The sequence below is a fragment of the Nomascus leucogenys genome, chromosome 17, assembly GCF_006542625.1.
Source record: "Nomascus leucogenys isolate Asia chromosome 17, Asia_NLE_v1, whole genome shotgun sequence".
Classification (NCBI taxonomy): Eukaryota; Metazoa; Chordata; class Mammalia; order Primates; family Hylobatidae; genus Nomascus; species Nomascus leucogenys.
The window spans coordinates 5380005-5397073 of record NC_044397.1 but is presented as its reverse complement, the minus strand read 5'-3'; the positions used below and the strand labels follow the sequence as shown (position 1 = coordinate 5397073).

General features: G+C 49.5%; 1 protein-coding gene across 3 annotated transcripts in view; it reads left to right on the top strand.

Moving 5' to 3' along the window:
- CCND3 (cyclin D3) overlaps positions 1-17069 on the top strand; it is a 113791-nt gene that overhangs the window by 92829 nt on the left and 3893 nt on the right. For 2 of the 3 annotated variants that reach the window (XM_004090860.2, XM_030796549.1), the window contains exon 2: positions 15316-15531. In XM_004090860.2, the coding sequence (XP_004090908.1) occupies positions 15361-15531 (171 nt within the window). In that variant the 5' untranslated portion in view covers positions 15316-15360. Of the gene's footprint in view, positions 1-14060; positions 14450-15315; positions 15532-17069 lie in introns of those variants that run through there. The other variant, XM_003266273.2, reaches the window with a different exon arrangement.

Below are 17069 nucleotides of genomic sequence, written 5' to 3'. Positions count from 1 at the left end.
GCAGGCACCTGTAGTCCCAGCTACTCGGAGAGGCTGAGGCAGGAGAATGGCGTGAACCCGGGAGGCGGAGCTTGCAGTGAGCCGAGATTGCGCCACTGCACTCCAGCCTGGGCGACAGAGCGAGACTCCGTCTCAAAAAAAATAAAATAAAATAAAATAAATAAAAATGATTTGAAGTGAACCTCTCTTTATATTCTCCGAAAGCATTTGTGTAAGATTGAAATTACTTCTTTCTTGAATGTTTGGGAGAATGCTGCCTGTTTGCTATTGAAGGTTGCCCCATCAGGTGGGTGTTAATAGAGAAAGTAGAGATAGTAAAGATATTTAACTTTATTTCACACATCACAAAAAGTCCAGAGGTAGGTGGTTCAGGATTGGTTAATTCAGCAGCTTAATAACATCATCAGGGAGGGAAATTCATTCCAGTCATTCTCAGGTGCCAGCTCCTTTCATTATTGCAAGATGGCTGCAGCTGCTCCAGGCATCACAGCACAGTGGTTAAGCGTGTTGATTCTACATGCCAAACCTGACTCCAAAGCCCATCACTGTAGGACAATTGAGTAAATTGCTTAACCTCTCTGTAAAATGGGATAATAATACTTTAATTCAGAAGTTTGATATTATGTGGACTAAATGAATGAGGCTAGGCACGATGGCTCACATCTGTAATCCTAGTACTTTGGGAGGTGGAAGCAGAAGGATCGCTGGAGGCCAGGAGTTCAAGACCAGCCTGGGCAACACGGTAAAGCCCCCTCCATCTCTAAACAAATTTTTTTTTTTTTTTTTTTTTTTTTTTAAGACGGAGTCTTGCTCTGTCACCCAGGCTGGAGTGCAATGGCGCTATTCTCCGCTCACCGCAACCTCCGCCTCCGGGGTTCAAGTAATTCTCCTGCCTCAGCCTCCCGAGTGGCTGGGATTACAGGCACATGCCACAACACCAGGCTAATTTTTTGTAGTTTTAGTAGAGATGGGGTTTCACCATGTTGGCCAGGCTGGTCTGAACTCCTGACCTCGTGATTTGCCTGCCTCAGCCTCCCAAAGTGCTGGGATTACAGGCATGAGCCACCGCACCTTTTTTTTTTTTTTTTTAAGGCAGAATCTTGCTCTGTACCCCAGGCTGGAGTGCAGCGGTGCAATCTCAGCTTGCCGCAACCTCTGCCTCCTGGTTTCAAGCCATTCTCCTGCTTCAGCCTCTGGAGTAGCTGGGACTATAGGTGCACACCACCACACCGGGCTAATTTTTGTATTTTTAGTAGAGATGGGGTTTTGCCATGTTGGCCAGGCTGGTCTCGAACTCCTGGCCTCAAGTGATCCACCAGCCTTGGCCTCCCAAAGTGCTGGGATTAAAGGCGTGAGCCACTGTCCCCGGCCAACAAAAATTTTTTAAAAATGAGTTTTATTTTTTTTTCAAACTCTTAAAATAGTGCCTGGCACATAGTAAGTATTCAATAATGTCAGCATGTCTTCCTCCATTCTCACACAGAGCAGGAAAGAAGCTGTTTTCCTCCCGTGCCCCACTGATGGAAGTCCTTTAGCAGACTCACCTCCACATTTGATTGGTCAGAATTACAGCAAGTGCCCATTCCTAAACCACTTGTGGAATTACCGTGATTTGGTTTGGAGTAACTTGGATTCAACCTCCAAGACCAGGGAGTCCCTGACCTCCCCTGAAACACAAGACCACCGGATAGCTCAACAAAACCTGGATTCTGTTCAGAACAGAGAGGCTGGAGTGGTGAAGGTGGGAGGGGTCTGTTGGGCCACACAAGGGCAAAATGGGAGTCCCCATTCTTACTGGTTCTCCATGAGATTCCTTGGGCACTCAAATAATTACCACTTGGATTTACCCACCACTGCACAGTCTACTTAGTGCTTTTTAACTCATGTATTATCTCATCCAGTCCTAGAGCCACCCTCTAAGTAGTCTTGTTATCCCCCTTTGACAGGCTGAGAAAAGCTCCCAGAGTCGAGGCACTTGCCCAGTTGTGTATATATAGTTGGGACAGAGCCAGGTCCTGGGACTCAAGTTGAAGTCTTCAGACTCAATGTTTTGCACTTTTTTTTCTTTTTTTTTTTGAGAGGGAGTCTCACTCTGTCACCCAGGCTGGAGTGCAGTGGTGCGATCTAGGCTCACTGCAACCGCCGCCTCCTGGGTTCAAGCAATTCTCCTGCCTCAGCCTCCCAAGTAGCTGGGATTACAGCCATCACGCCCAGTGAATTTTTGTATTTTTAGTAGAGATGGGGTTTCACCATATTTGCCAGGCTGGTCTTGAACTCCTGACCTCAGGTGATCCACCTGGCTCGGCCTCCCAAAGTGCTGGAATTGCAGGCATGAGCCACCGCACCCCGTTTTGCACTTTTATTTGTCTTCCATCAATTCCCAATGCCTGTCATTGGCCATCCTGACAACTGCCACATCCTTGTGCCCCCTCTGCTATTGTCTATGTAATATTATATTAACAATTATTCATTAAGAAGAAACTTGATGAAATCCCACGTTTCATGTTACACACACACACACACACACACACTCACACTCACTACTTTAAAATGAGCACAAGGTATTTATTTGGGCTTATGAACGTGGGCTCTGGCTTTTGATTGCCTTGGTTGGAGTCCCAGCTCTGCCACTGTAGCACATGCAGTTGGTCTCCACCCAGGTGTCCATGGCACTTACCATTCAAGAGTGCACCAGCCTCACTTCCAAATGCTGGCACTGTCACTTTGCTTGAGGGCTTGTTTTGACTATCAGAGTCCATCGTGCCCTCCCACAAAAAGGCTGGAAGTACTGGGGAATTAATTCCACTCCTCCTCCATCCCCAAGCAGCCCTCATACAATGGCTGTTGGGAATTGGTAGACAAATCTCCCTGCTCCCTCACGCCTCAGGTACAATAGCTGTCAAGCATGCACTTTTGATTGTCTCCCAGTTCCAAGGCAGGATTGAGCTCCATTTGTCCACCATGGTTAACAATAATGCAGTCTTCACTGGCCTCTGTCCCTTCCCTGCTCATTGCTCCACCCGCTTTAGCTGCTTCATGGAATTGCCTCTCAGGTAAATTATTTCACTTGAATCTTTGTCTCCAGGTCTGCCTCTGGGAAGCCCAAATTGAGACAGACTCTTTTTTTTTGTTTGTTTTTTTGAGACGGAGTCTCGCTCTGTTGCCCAGGCTGGAGTGCAGTGGCGCAATCTTGGCTCACCGCAATCTCTGCCTCCCGGGTTCACGCCATTCTCCTGCCTCAGCCTCCTGAGTAGCTGGGACTACAGGCGCCCGCCTCCGGCTAATTTTTTGTATTTTTAGTAGAAACGGGGTTTCACCATGTTAGCCAAGATGGTCTCCATCTCCTGACCTCGTGATCCGCCCGCCTCGGCCTCCCAAAGTGCTGGGATTACAGGTGTGAGCCACCGCGCCCGGCCATTGAGACAGACTCTTGCTAGCTGTATGGCTGGCACTGGGTGTTGCCTAACCCCTTTGTATCTCTCTTTTTCCTATCTGTAATGGAAGTAGGATAATAGCACCTCTACCTCACAGTACAGGTGTGGTACGGCTCTCAGCGCCTGGCTAGGAGAAAGCACTTAACAAGTGGGATCTAGGCCGGGCGTGGTGGCTCATGCCTGTAATCCCAGCACGTTGGGAGGCCGAGGTGGGTGGATCACCTTAGGTCAGGAGTTCAAGAACAGCCTGGCCAACATGGTGAAATCACGTCTCTACTAAAAATACAAAAAAAATTAGCTGAGTGTGGTGGTGAGCACCTGTAATCCCCACTACTTAGGAGGCTGAGGCAGGAGAATTGCTTGAACCCAGGAGGCAGAGGTTGCAGTGAGCTGAGATTGCACCACTGCACTCCAGCCTGGGCAACAGAGCAAGACTCTGTCTCAGAAAATAAAAAAAAAAAAAAAAAAAAAATTAAGTGGGATCTATTATCATTACTACCTAATAGTATTATTACTATTATTGCTCTGGTGTGCTACCAGGGATGTTGTGCCACACTGGGGACATACTACTCCTGACCCCCCACCTAAACTTTCTCTGGATGCCCTCTTCCTGCTTCTCTCTTCTTACTCCCACTTAATCTCTTTTTTTTTTTTTTTTGTCTGTCACCCAGGCTGGAGTGCAGTGGTGGGATCTCAGCTCACTGCAAGCTCCACCTCCCGGGTTCATGCCATTCTCCCGCCTCAGCCTCCCAAGTAGCTGGGACTACAGGCGCCTGCTACCACGCCCGGCTAATTTTTTGTATATTTAGTAGAGATGGGGTTTCACCATGTTGGCCAGGATGGTCTCGATCTCTTGACTTCGTGATCCACCCACCTCGGCCTCCCAAAGTGCTGGGATTACAGGCATGAGCCACCGGGCCTGGCCTGCTCTCACTTAATCTCTAAACTACTGCAACCCCATTTCTTTCACCATGGCTGTTTCATGGAATTCAGGTGATCAGAACCACCAATCCCCACCAGTCCCAGGACAGCCCACCCTTTCTATCACACAAACCACCCTACCTACTTCTGATGGGTGCTGCAAATGCCCAGGTAAAAGTCTCGTGTCTTCATGACATCTTAGGATTCCTGCATCATGGAGGATCATCATATCATGCAGTTTAGACTGGAAGCTTAAAAGGGTGGCTTCTCGGCCCGGCGCAGTGGCTCACGCCTGTAATCCCAGCACTTTGGGAGGCCGAGGTGGGTGGATCATGAGGTCAGGAGATCAAGACCATCCTGGCTAACACAGTGAAACCCCAACTCTACTAAAAATACAAAAAATTAGCTGGGCATGGTGGGGGCGCCTGTAGTCCCAGCTACTCGGGAGGCTGTGGCAGGAGAATGGCGTGAACCTGGGAGGCGGAGCCTGCAGTGAGCTGAGATCGCACCACTGCACTCCAGCCTGGGTGACAGAGAGAGACTCCATCTCGAAAAAAAAAAGGGAGGCTTCTCATCTCTGACCCATGTCCAGCATGTCCCAGGGCTTCTGAAGGCCTGCCCGATGTATGGAAGGCACGTGATAAGGCACCTGATTGTTAATGATCACAGCTATCTTTATTGACCACCTACTATGAGCCTGGGACAGCTAAAGTACTTTTCCCATATTAATCCCCTCATTCACCATATGAAATAGGAGTTGTTACCATCCTCCTTTTGCAAATGAGAAGGCTGGGACAGAAAAGTGAAGTAACTTGCCCAGGATCACACAATCACACAGCTGGCAAATAGCAGAGCTGGGCATCAACCTAAATCCAGAGCTCACTTACTTAACGACTATGCCAAACCAATGCCAGTGCTATCTCTTGCCTAGAATAAGGAATGCTTGCCAGCCGAGAACCGAAGACAGCTCTCTTTTTGCAGGTATATTGCTGTAGCAGGTTACCCTTCTACACCTGAGGCCCTGTGTGCACCGCAGTCTCACCTGTGGAACAGGAATCTCAAGCAGAATAACAGAACAGGAAACTCTCATTTATTCAGAAGCCAGACAGCCAGAAAAAGGAAGAAAAAGCAAATGCTTAAATATATAGGTTGTGTTCTTTTTTTTTTTTTTTTTTTTTGAGTCTTGCTCTGTTGTCCAGGCTGGAGTGCAGTGGTGCGATCTTGGCTCACTGCAAGCTTCCCAGGTTCACGCCATTCTCCTGCCTCAGCCTCCCGAGTAGCTGGGACTACAGGCACCCACCACCACGCCTGGCTATTTTTTTTTTTTTTTTTTTTTTTTTTTTTTGTATTTTTAGTAGAGACAGGGTTTCATCGTGTTAGCCAGGATGGTCTCAATCTCCTGACCTTGTGGTCCACCCGCCTCGGCCTCCCAAAGTGCTGGGATTACAGGCTTAAGCAACCGCTCCCGGCCCTGTAAGTTGTATTCTTATTTTATGAGGAGACACTTGACAGTTTCAGGCTAGTACCTGAGGTTTCTTTTCCCAAGCAGCTTATAAGCTAGAAATTGCAAACTGCTTTTTGTCCCTCAGACCCAGTATATAGGCCAATTATGTGTGGTTTGCACAGTTTTGTTACTGTTTTTCAACTCAAGTAATATAGATATTTTAAGAAATTTCTTTTTTTTTGTTTTGAGACGGAGTCTCGCTCTGTCCCCGCCTCCCCAAGTGCTGGGATTACAGGTGTGAGCCACTGCGCCCGGCGGAAATTTCTTTTCTTTTGAGACACAGTCTCACTCTGTCCCCCAGGCTGGAGTGCAGTGGCACGATCTCGGCTCACTGCAACCTCTGCCTCCTGAGTTCAAGCGATTCTTCTACCTCAGCCTCTTGAGTAGCTGGGATTACAGGCATGCGTCACCATGCCTGGCGAATTTTTGTATTTTCAGTAGAGATGGGGTTCCACTATGTTGGCCAGGCTGGTCTTGAATGCCTGGCCTCAAGTGATCCACCCACCTCAGCCTCCCAAAGTGCTGCGATTACAGGCATGAGCCACCACATCCAGCCTTTTTCTCTTCTTTTGTAGTAATGGGGTCTTGCTGTGCTGCCTAGGCTGGTCTTGAACCCCTGGCCTCAGTGATCCTCCCAACTTAGCCGCTCAAAGTGCAGTGATTGCAGGCGTGAGCCATCATGACGGATCTAAGAATATTATCTTGGGGAAACAGGGAATCTATGGCCACACTCATTACTATGGTGTAGCAAAAGTCTGAAGCTAAGCAGTATTTCTTGGGCTTTGGATGGGACATGTGCTATCTACTGTGTCTGGCCCCAACAGCTGCCTTACCACATGTGAGTTGCCATTTATCATGTGGTGTATGCTGCTGTTTTTCTTTCTTTCTTTTTTTTTTGAGATGGAGTCTCGCTCTGTAGTCCAGGCTGGAGTGCAGTGGCACGATCTTGGCTCACTGCAACCTCCGCCTCCCAGGTCCCGGTTCAAGCAATTCTCTCGCCTTAGCCTCCTGAGTAGCTGGGATTACAGGCACGCACCACCATGCCCAGCTAATTTTTTTGTATTTTTAGTAGAGACGGGGTTTCACTATGTTAGCCAGGCTGGTCTTGAACTCCTGACCTCGTGATCCGCCTGCCTCGGCCTCCCAAAGTGCTGGGATTACAGGCGTGAGCCACCGCGCCCGGCCTGGTGTTTTTCTTATATCCAGTTTGTTTTATTCATTAACTCAAAAAAGATTTATTGAGCCAGACATGGTAGTGCATGCCTATAGTCCCAGCTACTTGGGAAGCTGAGGTGGGAAGACCACTTGAGCCTGGGAGATAGAGGCTGCAGTGAGTCATTATCATGCCACTGCTTCCAGCCTGGGTGACAGAGTGAGACCCTGTCTCAAAACAAAAACAAAAACAAAAACAACTTACTGAACATCTACTATGAACTGGATACCATCCTGTTTTGGTGGGGTGGTGTGGGAGTAGATAAGCTGTAAACAGAATATGCAAGCAAAGTATATGCTATACTAGTGATCAGTGGTAAGCAGAAAAATGAAGCAGTGAAAGAGCATAAGAAGTATCAGGGCTGGGGAGCTGGCATTAAAAATTTAGGTAGGATGGCCAGGAAAGGCTGTAAGAGGAATGCAACTTTTGGACTTCCTGAAGGAAGTGAGGGAGTGGACCATGTGGATATCCGGAGGCAGAACATTCCAGGCAGATGGAACAGCACGTGCAAAGAGAACATGTATGCCTGGTGTGTTCCATGAACAGTGTGGCCAGAGCAGAGTGAGGGAGAGTAGTGGGAAATGGGGTGGGAGTACAGATGCTGCAGGGTCTTCGGCAGTCACTCCAAGTGAAATGGAGAGCCACTGAGAATGATGGGTTGAGACTAGACTGGAGGGCCAAGGGTGGGTCAGGGAGACCCAGCAGGAGGCTACCACTGTAATCCAGGTAAGAGATGATGCAACTCGGACCAGGGGGGGTAGCAGCGGAAATTGAGAAAAGAAAGGGATTGGAGATGTATTTTTGACGTAGAATCAACCAGATGTCGGTCGCAGGTTGGATGTGGAGGACCAGTAAGGTCAAGGAAGAACTGAGTTTGGACACAGGAAGTAACAGAGGAGGAAGAAAAAGAGATTTTGGAAATATTTTGAAATTATTACTAGCTCCTCTGTGATCTGCTGATCAGAGTGTGGGGATTGTGTGGGATTTGAGAGAGAGGAGTCAGGAATGACACCAAGTGTTTGGCCTGAGCCATTGGAAGGATGGAGTTGCCATTTTCTGAGATGAGCCTGTAGGAAGAGCGAGTTTTTTGGGGAAAGATTAGGATATCAGTTTTGGAGAAGTTGAGTTTAACTGGCCTATTGGACATCCTTGTGGTGTTGCCAAGAAGGCAGCCTCCAGTGTAAAACGGAAACTGAAAACAGGTCAGTTCACGCCAGCTCTGATTTGGTAGTGCTGCCTAAAGTGCTGTGTTGAGATTTTAAATGCCCATCCAGGCTGTTCCTTTTCTTTTCTTTTTTTTTTTTTTTTTTTTGAGATGGAGTCTTGCTCTGTTGCCCAGGCTGGAGTGCAGTGGCGCAATCTCAGCTCACTGCAACCTCCACCTCCTGGGTTCAAGTGATTCTCCTTCCTCAGCCTCCTGAGTAGCTGGGATTACAGGCATGCGCCACCATGCCCAGCTAATTTTTTTTGTATTTTTAGTAGAGATGGAGTTTCACCATGTTGGTCAGGCTGGTCTCGATCTCCTGGACTCGTGATCTGCCCGCCTCGGCCTCCCAAAGTGCTGGGATTACAGGTGTGAGCCACTGCGCCCAGCCAATTTTTGTAGTTTTAGTAGAGATGGGGTTTTGCCATGTTGGCCAGGCTGGTCTTGAACTCCTGACTTCAGGTGATCCGCCTACCTCGGCCTCCCAAAGTGCTGGGATTACAGGCGTGAGCCACCACGCCCAGCTGAAGAGTGCTCAATTTTTACTGATAGGAATGGACAAGCAAAGAGTTTTAAAGATTAATGTGAAATATTGTACAAATATTACAGATGCTCATAATAGTGACCTGGAATACTGTAAGCACTGAGATAGCTCCTTGATTCTCAAAGAAAAAAAACTAAATTATATGCAGTTTGGTTTAATGCATTTTTTTTTTTGAGACAGGTCTCTGTTGCCCAGGGTGGAGTGCAGTAGTGCCATCTGGGCTCACTGCAATCTCCATCTCCCAGGCTCAAACAATTCTCCTGCCTCAGCCTCCTGAGTAGCTGGGACTACAAGCGTGTGCCACTGTGTTTGGCTAATTTTTATATATATTTTTTGGTAGAGATGGGGTTTTACTGTGTTGGCCAGGTTGGTCTCAAACTCCTGGCCTCAAGTGATCCGCCTGCCCCTGCCTCCCAGTGTGCTAGGATTACAGGTGGGAGCCACCGTGCCCGGCCAACTTTGTGCTTTTAAGTCCCGCAATCACAACTAACTTTTTAAAAAAGGGTTCACCACGTGCCAGCCACTCTTCTATGTATTTTAAACAAATCAACCCATTTCTTCCTCACAACCACTCTTATAGGGGAGGTACTACTCTTATCACCATTTTTAGAAAAGGAAACTCAGGCACAGAGAGGTGGTTTAACTTAGCCAAAGTCACACAGTGAGGGAGTAGAGTGGCAGAGGGGTGTGGCTACAGGCCCTGGAGGGTCCTCTCCATACGCTAGACCATGTGTTTACCATTAGAAGCCAGGTCGGCCGGGCGTGGTGGCTCATGCCTGTAATCCCAGCACTTTGGGAGGCCGAGGCGGGCGGATCACGAGGTCAGGAGATCGAGACCATCCTAGCTAACACGGTGAAACCCCGTCTCTACTAAAAATACAAAAATTAGCCAGGCGTGGTGGCGGGCGCCTGTAGTCCCAGCTACTTGGGAGGCTGAGGCAGGAGAATGGCGGGAACCCGGGAGGCGGAGCTTGCAGTGAGCCGAGATCACGCCACTGCACTCCAGCCTGGGGACAGAGCAAGACTCCGTCTCAAAAAAAAAAAAAAAAAAAAAAAAAATAGAAGCCAGGTCATCAGGATTTGCTAGAGATACAATTCTAGGAGTAGGGCTCTTGCTGCTCAAACTTTTGCTTTTCTTAGAGGGGTTATGGATGCATGTTCATAACAGAAAGGGTACTCCTTGAGAAAGGGAATAATAATAATCATTTCAGAAACTACTCTCTGAATGCTTGCTTTGTGCCAGGCACAGGTGAGACATTTTCTGCTCGTTTAGTTTTCAGAACATCATTATAGGGCTATTATATTATCCCCACTGGATAAAAGAGGAAACAGAGAGGTTCCAGTAATTCTCTCAAAGTCATAAGTTGGGGAGCCAGGTTTGAACTGAAAGCAGTTTCTTACTCCAGAACCCTGTTTAGCACCCCTGTTCTCAGCCCCATGGCTCGCTTGGCTCTCCCCAGCATCTCAGTGGGTCTGAAGGTAACTAAGCCATGGCATGTGGACTGTGGGGTGATGGGCCTCACCCATCACCTTGTTCAGCCTCTCACTTCTCAGATGCGGACTTTTTTTTTTGGAGATGGAGTTTCGCTCTTGTTGCCCTGGCTGGAGTGCAATGGCATGATCTCGGCTCACTGCAACCTCTGGCTCCGGGGTTCAAGCGATTCTCCTGCTCAGCCTCCGGAGTAAGCTGGGATTACAGGCATCCACCACCACACCTGGCTAATTTTTAGTATTTTTAGTAGAGATGAGGTTTTACCATGTTGGCCAGGCTGGTCTCGAACTCCTGACCTCAGGTGATCCACCCGCCTTGGCCTCCCAAAGTGCTGGGATTACAGGTGTGAGCCACCATGCCTGGCCCAGATGGGGGTATTTTGATGATGAAGAGGAAGAGAAAGAAAATGTATCTTTCCTCCTAGGGGTTTCTTATTTGGCCTGTGACATTCCATTCCCACCCCTCCTCCAATCTGCCATTTTATTGACTTTTTCTAACTGGATGCACCTGGGTAGAAACTCCTCCTACTATTGGCCCTGGTCATTGCTTTGTCTTTAGTTTTCCTTTTAGAAAAACAAAAACAAAAACAAGAGAAACAAGAGGAGCCTCTATTTCTTTGAGGTGGAAGTAACTGGTGAACTTGTGCTGGTCCTGCACTGAGCTCACCTGCCTCCCCAGTGGCCAGTCCTTGGCCCTGAAAGTAGGGGATGATCTAGCTCTAGACATGGCTGTTCCATCCAGGGCGAGGCAGAAGTATCTCTCCTAAAGTCCTGCTTACCAGGAGCTCCCGTCCCCATACTGCAGGTTCACATCCAGTTTTCAGGACTAGTCAGTCTATGTGGCCCTCCCTCAATTAATAAATCAGCAACTAATTGGCCAGGTGCGGTGGCTCACGCCTGTAATCCCAGCACTTTAGGAGGCTGAGGCAGGCAGATCACTTGAGGTCAGTAGTTTGAGACCAGCCTGGCCAACATGGTGAAACCCTGTCTCTACTGAAAATAGAAAAATTAGCCGGGCATGGCGGTACGCACCTATAATCCCAGCTACTCGGGAAGCTGAGGCAGAAGAATCACTTGAAACCGGGAGGCGGAGGTTGCAGTAAACTGCACTCCAGCCTGGTGACAAGAGCAAAACTTCGTGTCAAAAAAACAAAGAAACAAAACCAAAAAACAAAGAAAAACACAAAAAACCCTTCTATTTGTTAAAGAAAAAAGAAAATCCACTGTGAGCCAAAAATTAGTAAAAACAATGAACTAAAATTTTGTTTTTGCAAAATGTATGATAACAAAATGTTAAGGAACGTCATGTGCCATCATGGTTCACTGCAGCCTTGAACTCCTGGGCTCAAGCGACCCTCCTGCTTCGGTCTCCCTAGTAGCTGGGACTACAGGCTTGTGCCACTGCACCCAGCTTATTTTTTTATTTTTATTTTTTGTAGAGATAGGAGTCTTGTTTTGTTGTCCAGGCTGGTCTTCAACTCCTGGCTTCCTGTGATCCTCCTGCCTCAGCCTCCCAAAGTGCTGGGCTGATGGGACATTTTTATACATAGTGCCATGTTACTATAAATGAGAAGTTTTAAAAATACTAATTTTAAAAATTAATTTATGTCAAGAATTTTTATAAACAAAGTTAAAAAAACAAACAAAAAATATGAAAAGGGTTAATATCTTTGAGAGGTGATGAGCACTTATAAGTCAATAAGAGAAAACAAACGTCCCTATAAATGAATAAGCTAAGGACATGAATGGGTAATGTACATAAGAAATGTAAATGTCTAATAATATGCCAAAATAGATTTATTATTACTGATAAGCCACTTTCACTCTCTAGTTGGCAGAGTTGTTTTGAAAAATAGATATGTAATGATGGTGGAGAAGATTGGTTTAACTATTCAGCAGGAAAATTTGGCAATTAGAAGTGTATCAAAAGCCTTAGAATGTTTCATAACCTTAGATTGGGAAATTCCACTTCTAGAAATTAATTCACTTCTAGAAATAATCATGAGTGTGCACAAAGATATTACCACAAAAATATTTTACAGTATTGTCTAATAGAGAAGAACTAGAAATAATTTAAATTTCCACCAATACAGGTTTGCCAAAATACATTTTGTACCTTCACCTAATGGTATACTATGTCCCCATTACAAATTATGTCCTAGAATATTTAATGGCATGGAAAAGTGTTAACAGTATTTTTTAATGAAAAAAGCTTACAAAACAGTTTGTGATGATTCCATTTAAAATGTGTGTTTATTCATAGAACAAAGATTAGAAAAATAAACATTGATATATTAAAGGGTTATTTCATGGCAAATTGCAAATGATTATTTCCTTTTTTTGTGGCTTATTTGTATTTTTGAAGTTTTCTACAATGTAAAAGAATATTTTATGATATGAAAACTACAATACAAGTTATAATATAAGAAAGAATAATTCGGCCGGGCACGGTGGCTCATGCCTGTAATCTCAGCACTTTTGGAGGCCGAGACCGGCGGATCATGAGGTCAGGAGTTCAAGAGTAGCCTGGCCAACATAGTGAAACCCCATCTCTACGAAAAATACAAAAATTAGCCGGGCATGGTGGTGCGCGCCTGTAGTCCCAGCTACTCGGGAATTGCTTGAACCCGGGAGGTGGAGGTTACAGTGAGCCCAGATCGCGCCACTGCACTCCAGCTTGAGCAACAGAGTGAGACTTCGTCTAAAACAAAAATAATAATAATAATTAACAGAAAATGGTTAGACACTTCCTTAGTGTCTCCTAAATCAGGAGGACCCCAGTAGGGCAGGGATCCTCATGGCCTCCTCCCATTTGGAGCATTATTGGAGGTCTTTTGTCTGCCTCTTCGTCAAGTGGAATCCAGCTTCCGGTAAAACTACAAAGTAACCAAAAGCTTGGGAGGTGGAAGAAATGCAACCGGTAGATCTCACAGAGTCTGTGCAAGAAACTGATTCAGTGAGAATCTAGTTTCTCCGTCCACAGTTTCTCCAAACAGAAACTAAGGCCGACTTTAGCGGCTTGTCCAAAGCTAGGCAAGCAACTTAACAAGGTGGGGCCATGATTCCATGGCCTTTCCGTTCTGTTATATGCTGATTTAGACTAAAGCTCTCATACTTTAAAGTGCACAGAAATCTAGTTAAAATGCAGATTCTGATTCAGGTTGGGGTGGGCCTGAAAGTCTGCATTTCTAACCAGCTCCCAGGCGATGACCATGCACGGTACAGGTCTGAGATCACAGTTTAACTAGCAATGATGTAGAGCACAGAATCTGGAGCAAGAAGGCCAGCTTCCCAATCCTAGCTCTGCCACGGACCAACCGAATGACAGTTGCCTCGGTTTCCGAGTTCTCGTGAAGATGTAGTGAGTCATTACATCGTGAGGCTTTCGAGCAGCGTTCACTAAGAACTAGCTCTAAGATTATTTATCGCATTCCTTAGAGCAAGCAGCCGCTGAAGTAGGGTTTGACGAATGAATAAGTGAATGCATGACCTTTGGAGAAAAATTCTTTCCTGGGTGACTAGAGTCCGAGAAGCAAAATGGGAGGGCCCGTGGGTAGGTAGGAGGCCCACCTCCTAGAAAGTTCTCTGCACCCGGTGGTCCAGAGGGCCTGGAGTGCCCGGAAGCCGGCCGGCTTGCGCTCAGCGGCCCAATGGGGCCGCGGGAGGGAGGGGAGAGCGCCCAGCCAACCCTTTCCGTCCGGGGCGCCGCAGCCCCGCCCCTCGGAGCGTTGCGACGTCCGAGCATTCCACGGTTGCTACATCGTCGCGAGGGGCGGGGCGCCTGTCAGGGAAGCGGCGCGCGCGCGGGCGGCGGGCGGGCTGGGGATCCGCCGCGCAGTGCCAGTGCCAGCGCCAGACCCGCGCCCCGCGCTCTCCGGCCCGTCGCCTGCCTTGGGACTCGCGAGCCCTCACTCCCGCCCTGCCTGTGCGCTGCCCGAGTATGGAGCTGCTGTGTTGCGAAGGCACCCGGCACGCGCCCCGGGCCGGGCCGGACCCGCGGCTGCTGGGGGACCAGCGTGTCCTGCAGAGCCTGCTCCGCCTGGAGGAGCGCTACGTACCCCGCGCCTCCTACTTCCAGTGCGTGCAGCGGGAGATCAAGCCGCACATGCGGAAGATGCTGGCTTACTGGATGCTGGAGGTACCGCCCGGACGCGTCCCCCTCCCCCACCGTTCCCGGGTCTGGACACACCGGGGCCGCCCTGTCGGGACATCCCGGTCCCCACAGCAATCTGCAGGATGCTTCGAGGCTAAGACTCCCGGGGCCTGGCCTTTGACTAGGGCACCCACGCCAGCTGCCTCCCTTGCTTTCCCGAGCCCTAATCGGCTCCTCCCGACAGTGACTGCCAGTCACTTGGCACCCTAACTGTGCCTCTCTTCGGGCCGAGAAAACGGGACCAAGGACACTCTCTCCCCTTCGGCTTCTCACAGCGTCTCCCGCTTCCCTCCCCCTCCCGGCCTTCTCCGGAGAGCGCGCCTGGAAAACCCTGGGCTCGGCCGCCCCCGCCCGGGAGCCGGTTCCTGTGTCTTTCGCGGGGTTCTGGCGGGGAAGGCGATGGGGGTGGCGCGCGCGCTGTTCCGGCCGACAGGGAAATGAAAAGTGCGGGAGGCAGCGGCAGGAGCCTCCTCCCTTCCCCTCGGGTGTGTGCAGTGGTGGCGGTGATGGGGGTGAGGTCCCAGCTCTCTGGCTACCATGGGTGACCCTTGCGTCCCACTTCCCCTCGCTGTGGGGGAGGGGAGTCTTCGTTTGGAATCCTCCGTGAGCAAGGGCTCCTTGGCTTTACCACCCACCCCCCCAAGGGGAGAGGGGAGGAGGCCGCGCAGAGGAAGTGGGGGGCGTCACCTTGGGGAGGGCGCATCCTCCTCCTTTATTGGTCCTTGTCTCTGTAAGTAGCTTACCCTCTTTCCCGTTTTTGCTCCCTATCACACCTCACTTCATCGCTCCCACCCCCCGCTGCTGTGTTCCCCACGCTCCGGCCCCAGCAGTGACTGTGCGTCCTCCCCCAGGTATGTGAGGAGCAGCGCTGTGAGGAGGAAGTCTTCCCCCTGGCCATGAACTACCTGGATCGCTACCTGTCCTGCGTCCCCACCCGAAAGGCGCAGCTGCAGCTCCTGGGTGCGGTCTGCATGCTGCTGGCCTCCAAGCTGCGCGAGACCACGCCCCTGACCATCGAAAAACTGTGCATCTACACCGACCACGCTGTCTCTCCCCGCCAGTTGCGGGTGCGTGTGTAACTCCCCCCACCCCCGACACGTATTGTCTCCCCACTTTCCAGGAAAAGGAAAGCTTGAGATATCAGAGGCTTTCCGCCCCCTGGAGAGGAAGCAAGGCGATCAGAACCTTTGGGAAAGGAATTGGGGTGGAACAAACGATGGGGCATTGTGGTGTGATGGTTAGTATCACTCCCTCCCAGGCTTGAGCTGCAGGCAGGCATTAAACTCCCTCCTCCTGACCTCCAGGGGATGCCACTCCTTCCTGGTCTTTCCCCCAGATAGCAACAAGTCAAACTGCATGTCTACACTCACTAGTACTTTGCCTCTGGGTTTACGCAGCCACCATGAGTTATTTATTGGCAGCAGAAGGGCATGCCTGCACACCCCCACTGGAGTAGGGGAGTGGAATGTGCTTCATGTGGGGGAGGGGGTTTTGCCTTGGTTGAGTCTTTATCCTCATGTGGACTTTGTGATAGAAAAGCCTCCCAGAGCCAATTAAAGCCAGGCCCTGATTGCTTTAAGGAAGGGCTGATGTATTTCATCCCACCTTCTTTGCTTCCTCTTATATCCCGGAAGAAACAGCTTCTTCCTAATCCTTCCCCGTCCTCATTCTGAGGAACTGGAGCAGCTGCTTTGGGCCTGGTGGAAACAGCTCCCTCTTCCCCCCTTAGCCCAAGGCCCAAGCTGAGGGACAGACAGGGAGGTGAGCTGCAGCTGCTTCCGATGTGATAATGGTGCCCCCTCCCCTGGCCCGCCCTCTCTGACCAAGGTCTTTCATAACCCTGTGGGGAGCTGCTGTCACTCCTGTGGTTTGGGAAGTGGCTCCCTGGGCCTCTTGCTGGAAACTTGGGCTGGGCTCAGGCCGGGCAGGAAAGTCACCGGTTCTGTCCCGCCTCAGAAGGAGCCTGGGGAGGAGGCGGGGGAGCTGCTGGATCTGGAAGAGGTTATTTAGGACATGCAGATTGTCTCCTAGGGGGGCTGGGGGAGAGGGTGGGTGAGCTGGCACCTTCCTCCACCTTGCTCTGTGGCGGGCCAAGTCTTCTGCTGACCCTGAGAGGAGTCTCTGGGCCCCATCTCCCAGGGAGGAGGGCAGCAAGCAGGCTGCTGTGATTGGCTGGCAGGGAAGCCAGGGTACTGGGGCCCCTGACTGCTGTGAGTCGAGGAACAGGATTCTTCTTCCTGCCAAGTAGCTCAGAGATGGGAGTAGGAGGCCAGAGTTGGGAATCCAGGAGGCTCCACAGCTCTTTGTGATGAATCTGGTAGTTTTTGGCGAGTCTGAAGGTGGAGCTAGTTTCCAGGGCCAGAGAGCAAGATGTTTTTGGAGGGGTTGGGGCTGGAAGGTAGAAGGGGAACTTCCTTTTTGTGAAAAGATGGAGGTGGTTTGTGTGCCCACGTATGAGGGTTTTTCAGTACAGGCAAAAAGTACTCTTCCCTCTGCCTGAGCTGGGGGTGGAGTGCCCAGACTTCCTAGAAGGTCAAGGTTGGAAGGGACCTCTGAGAACTCCAGTTGGTCCAAATCCGTGTGCAGCAGAGGAGGCTGAGGCCCA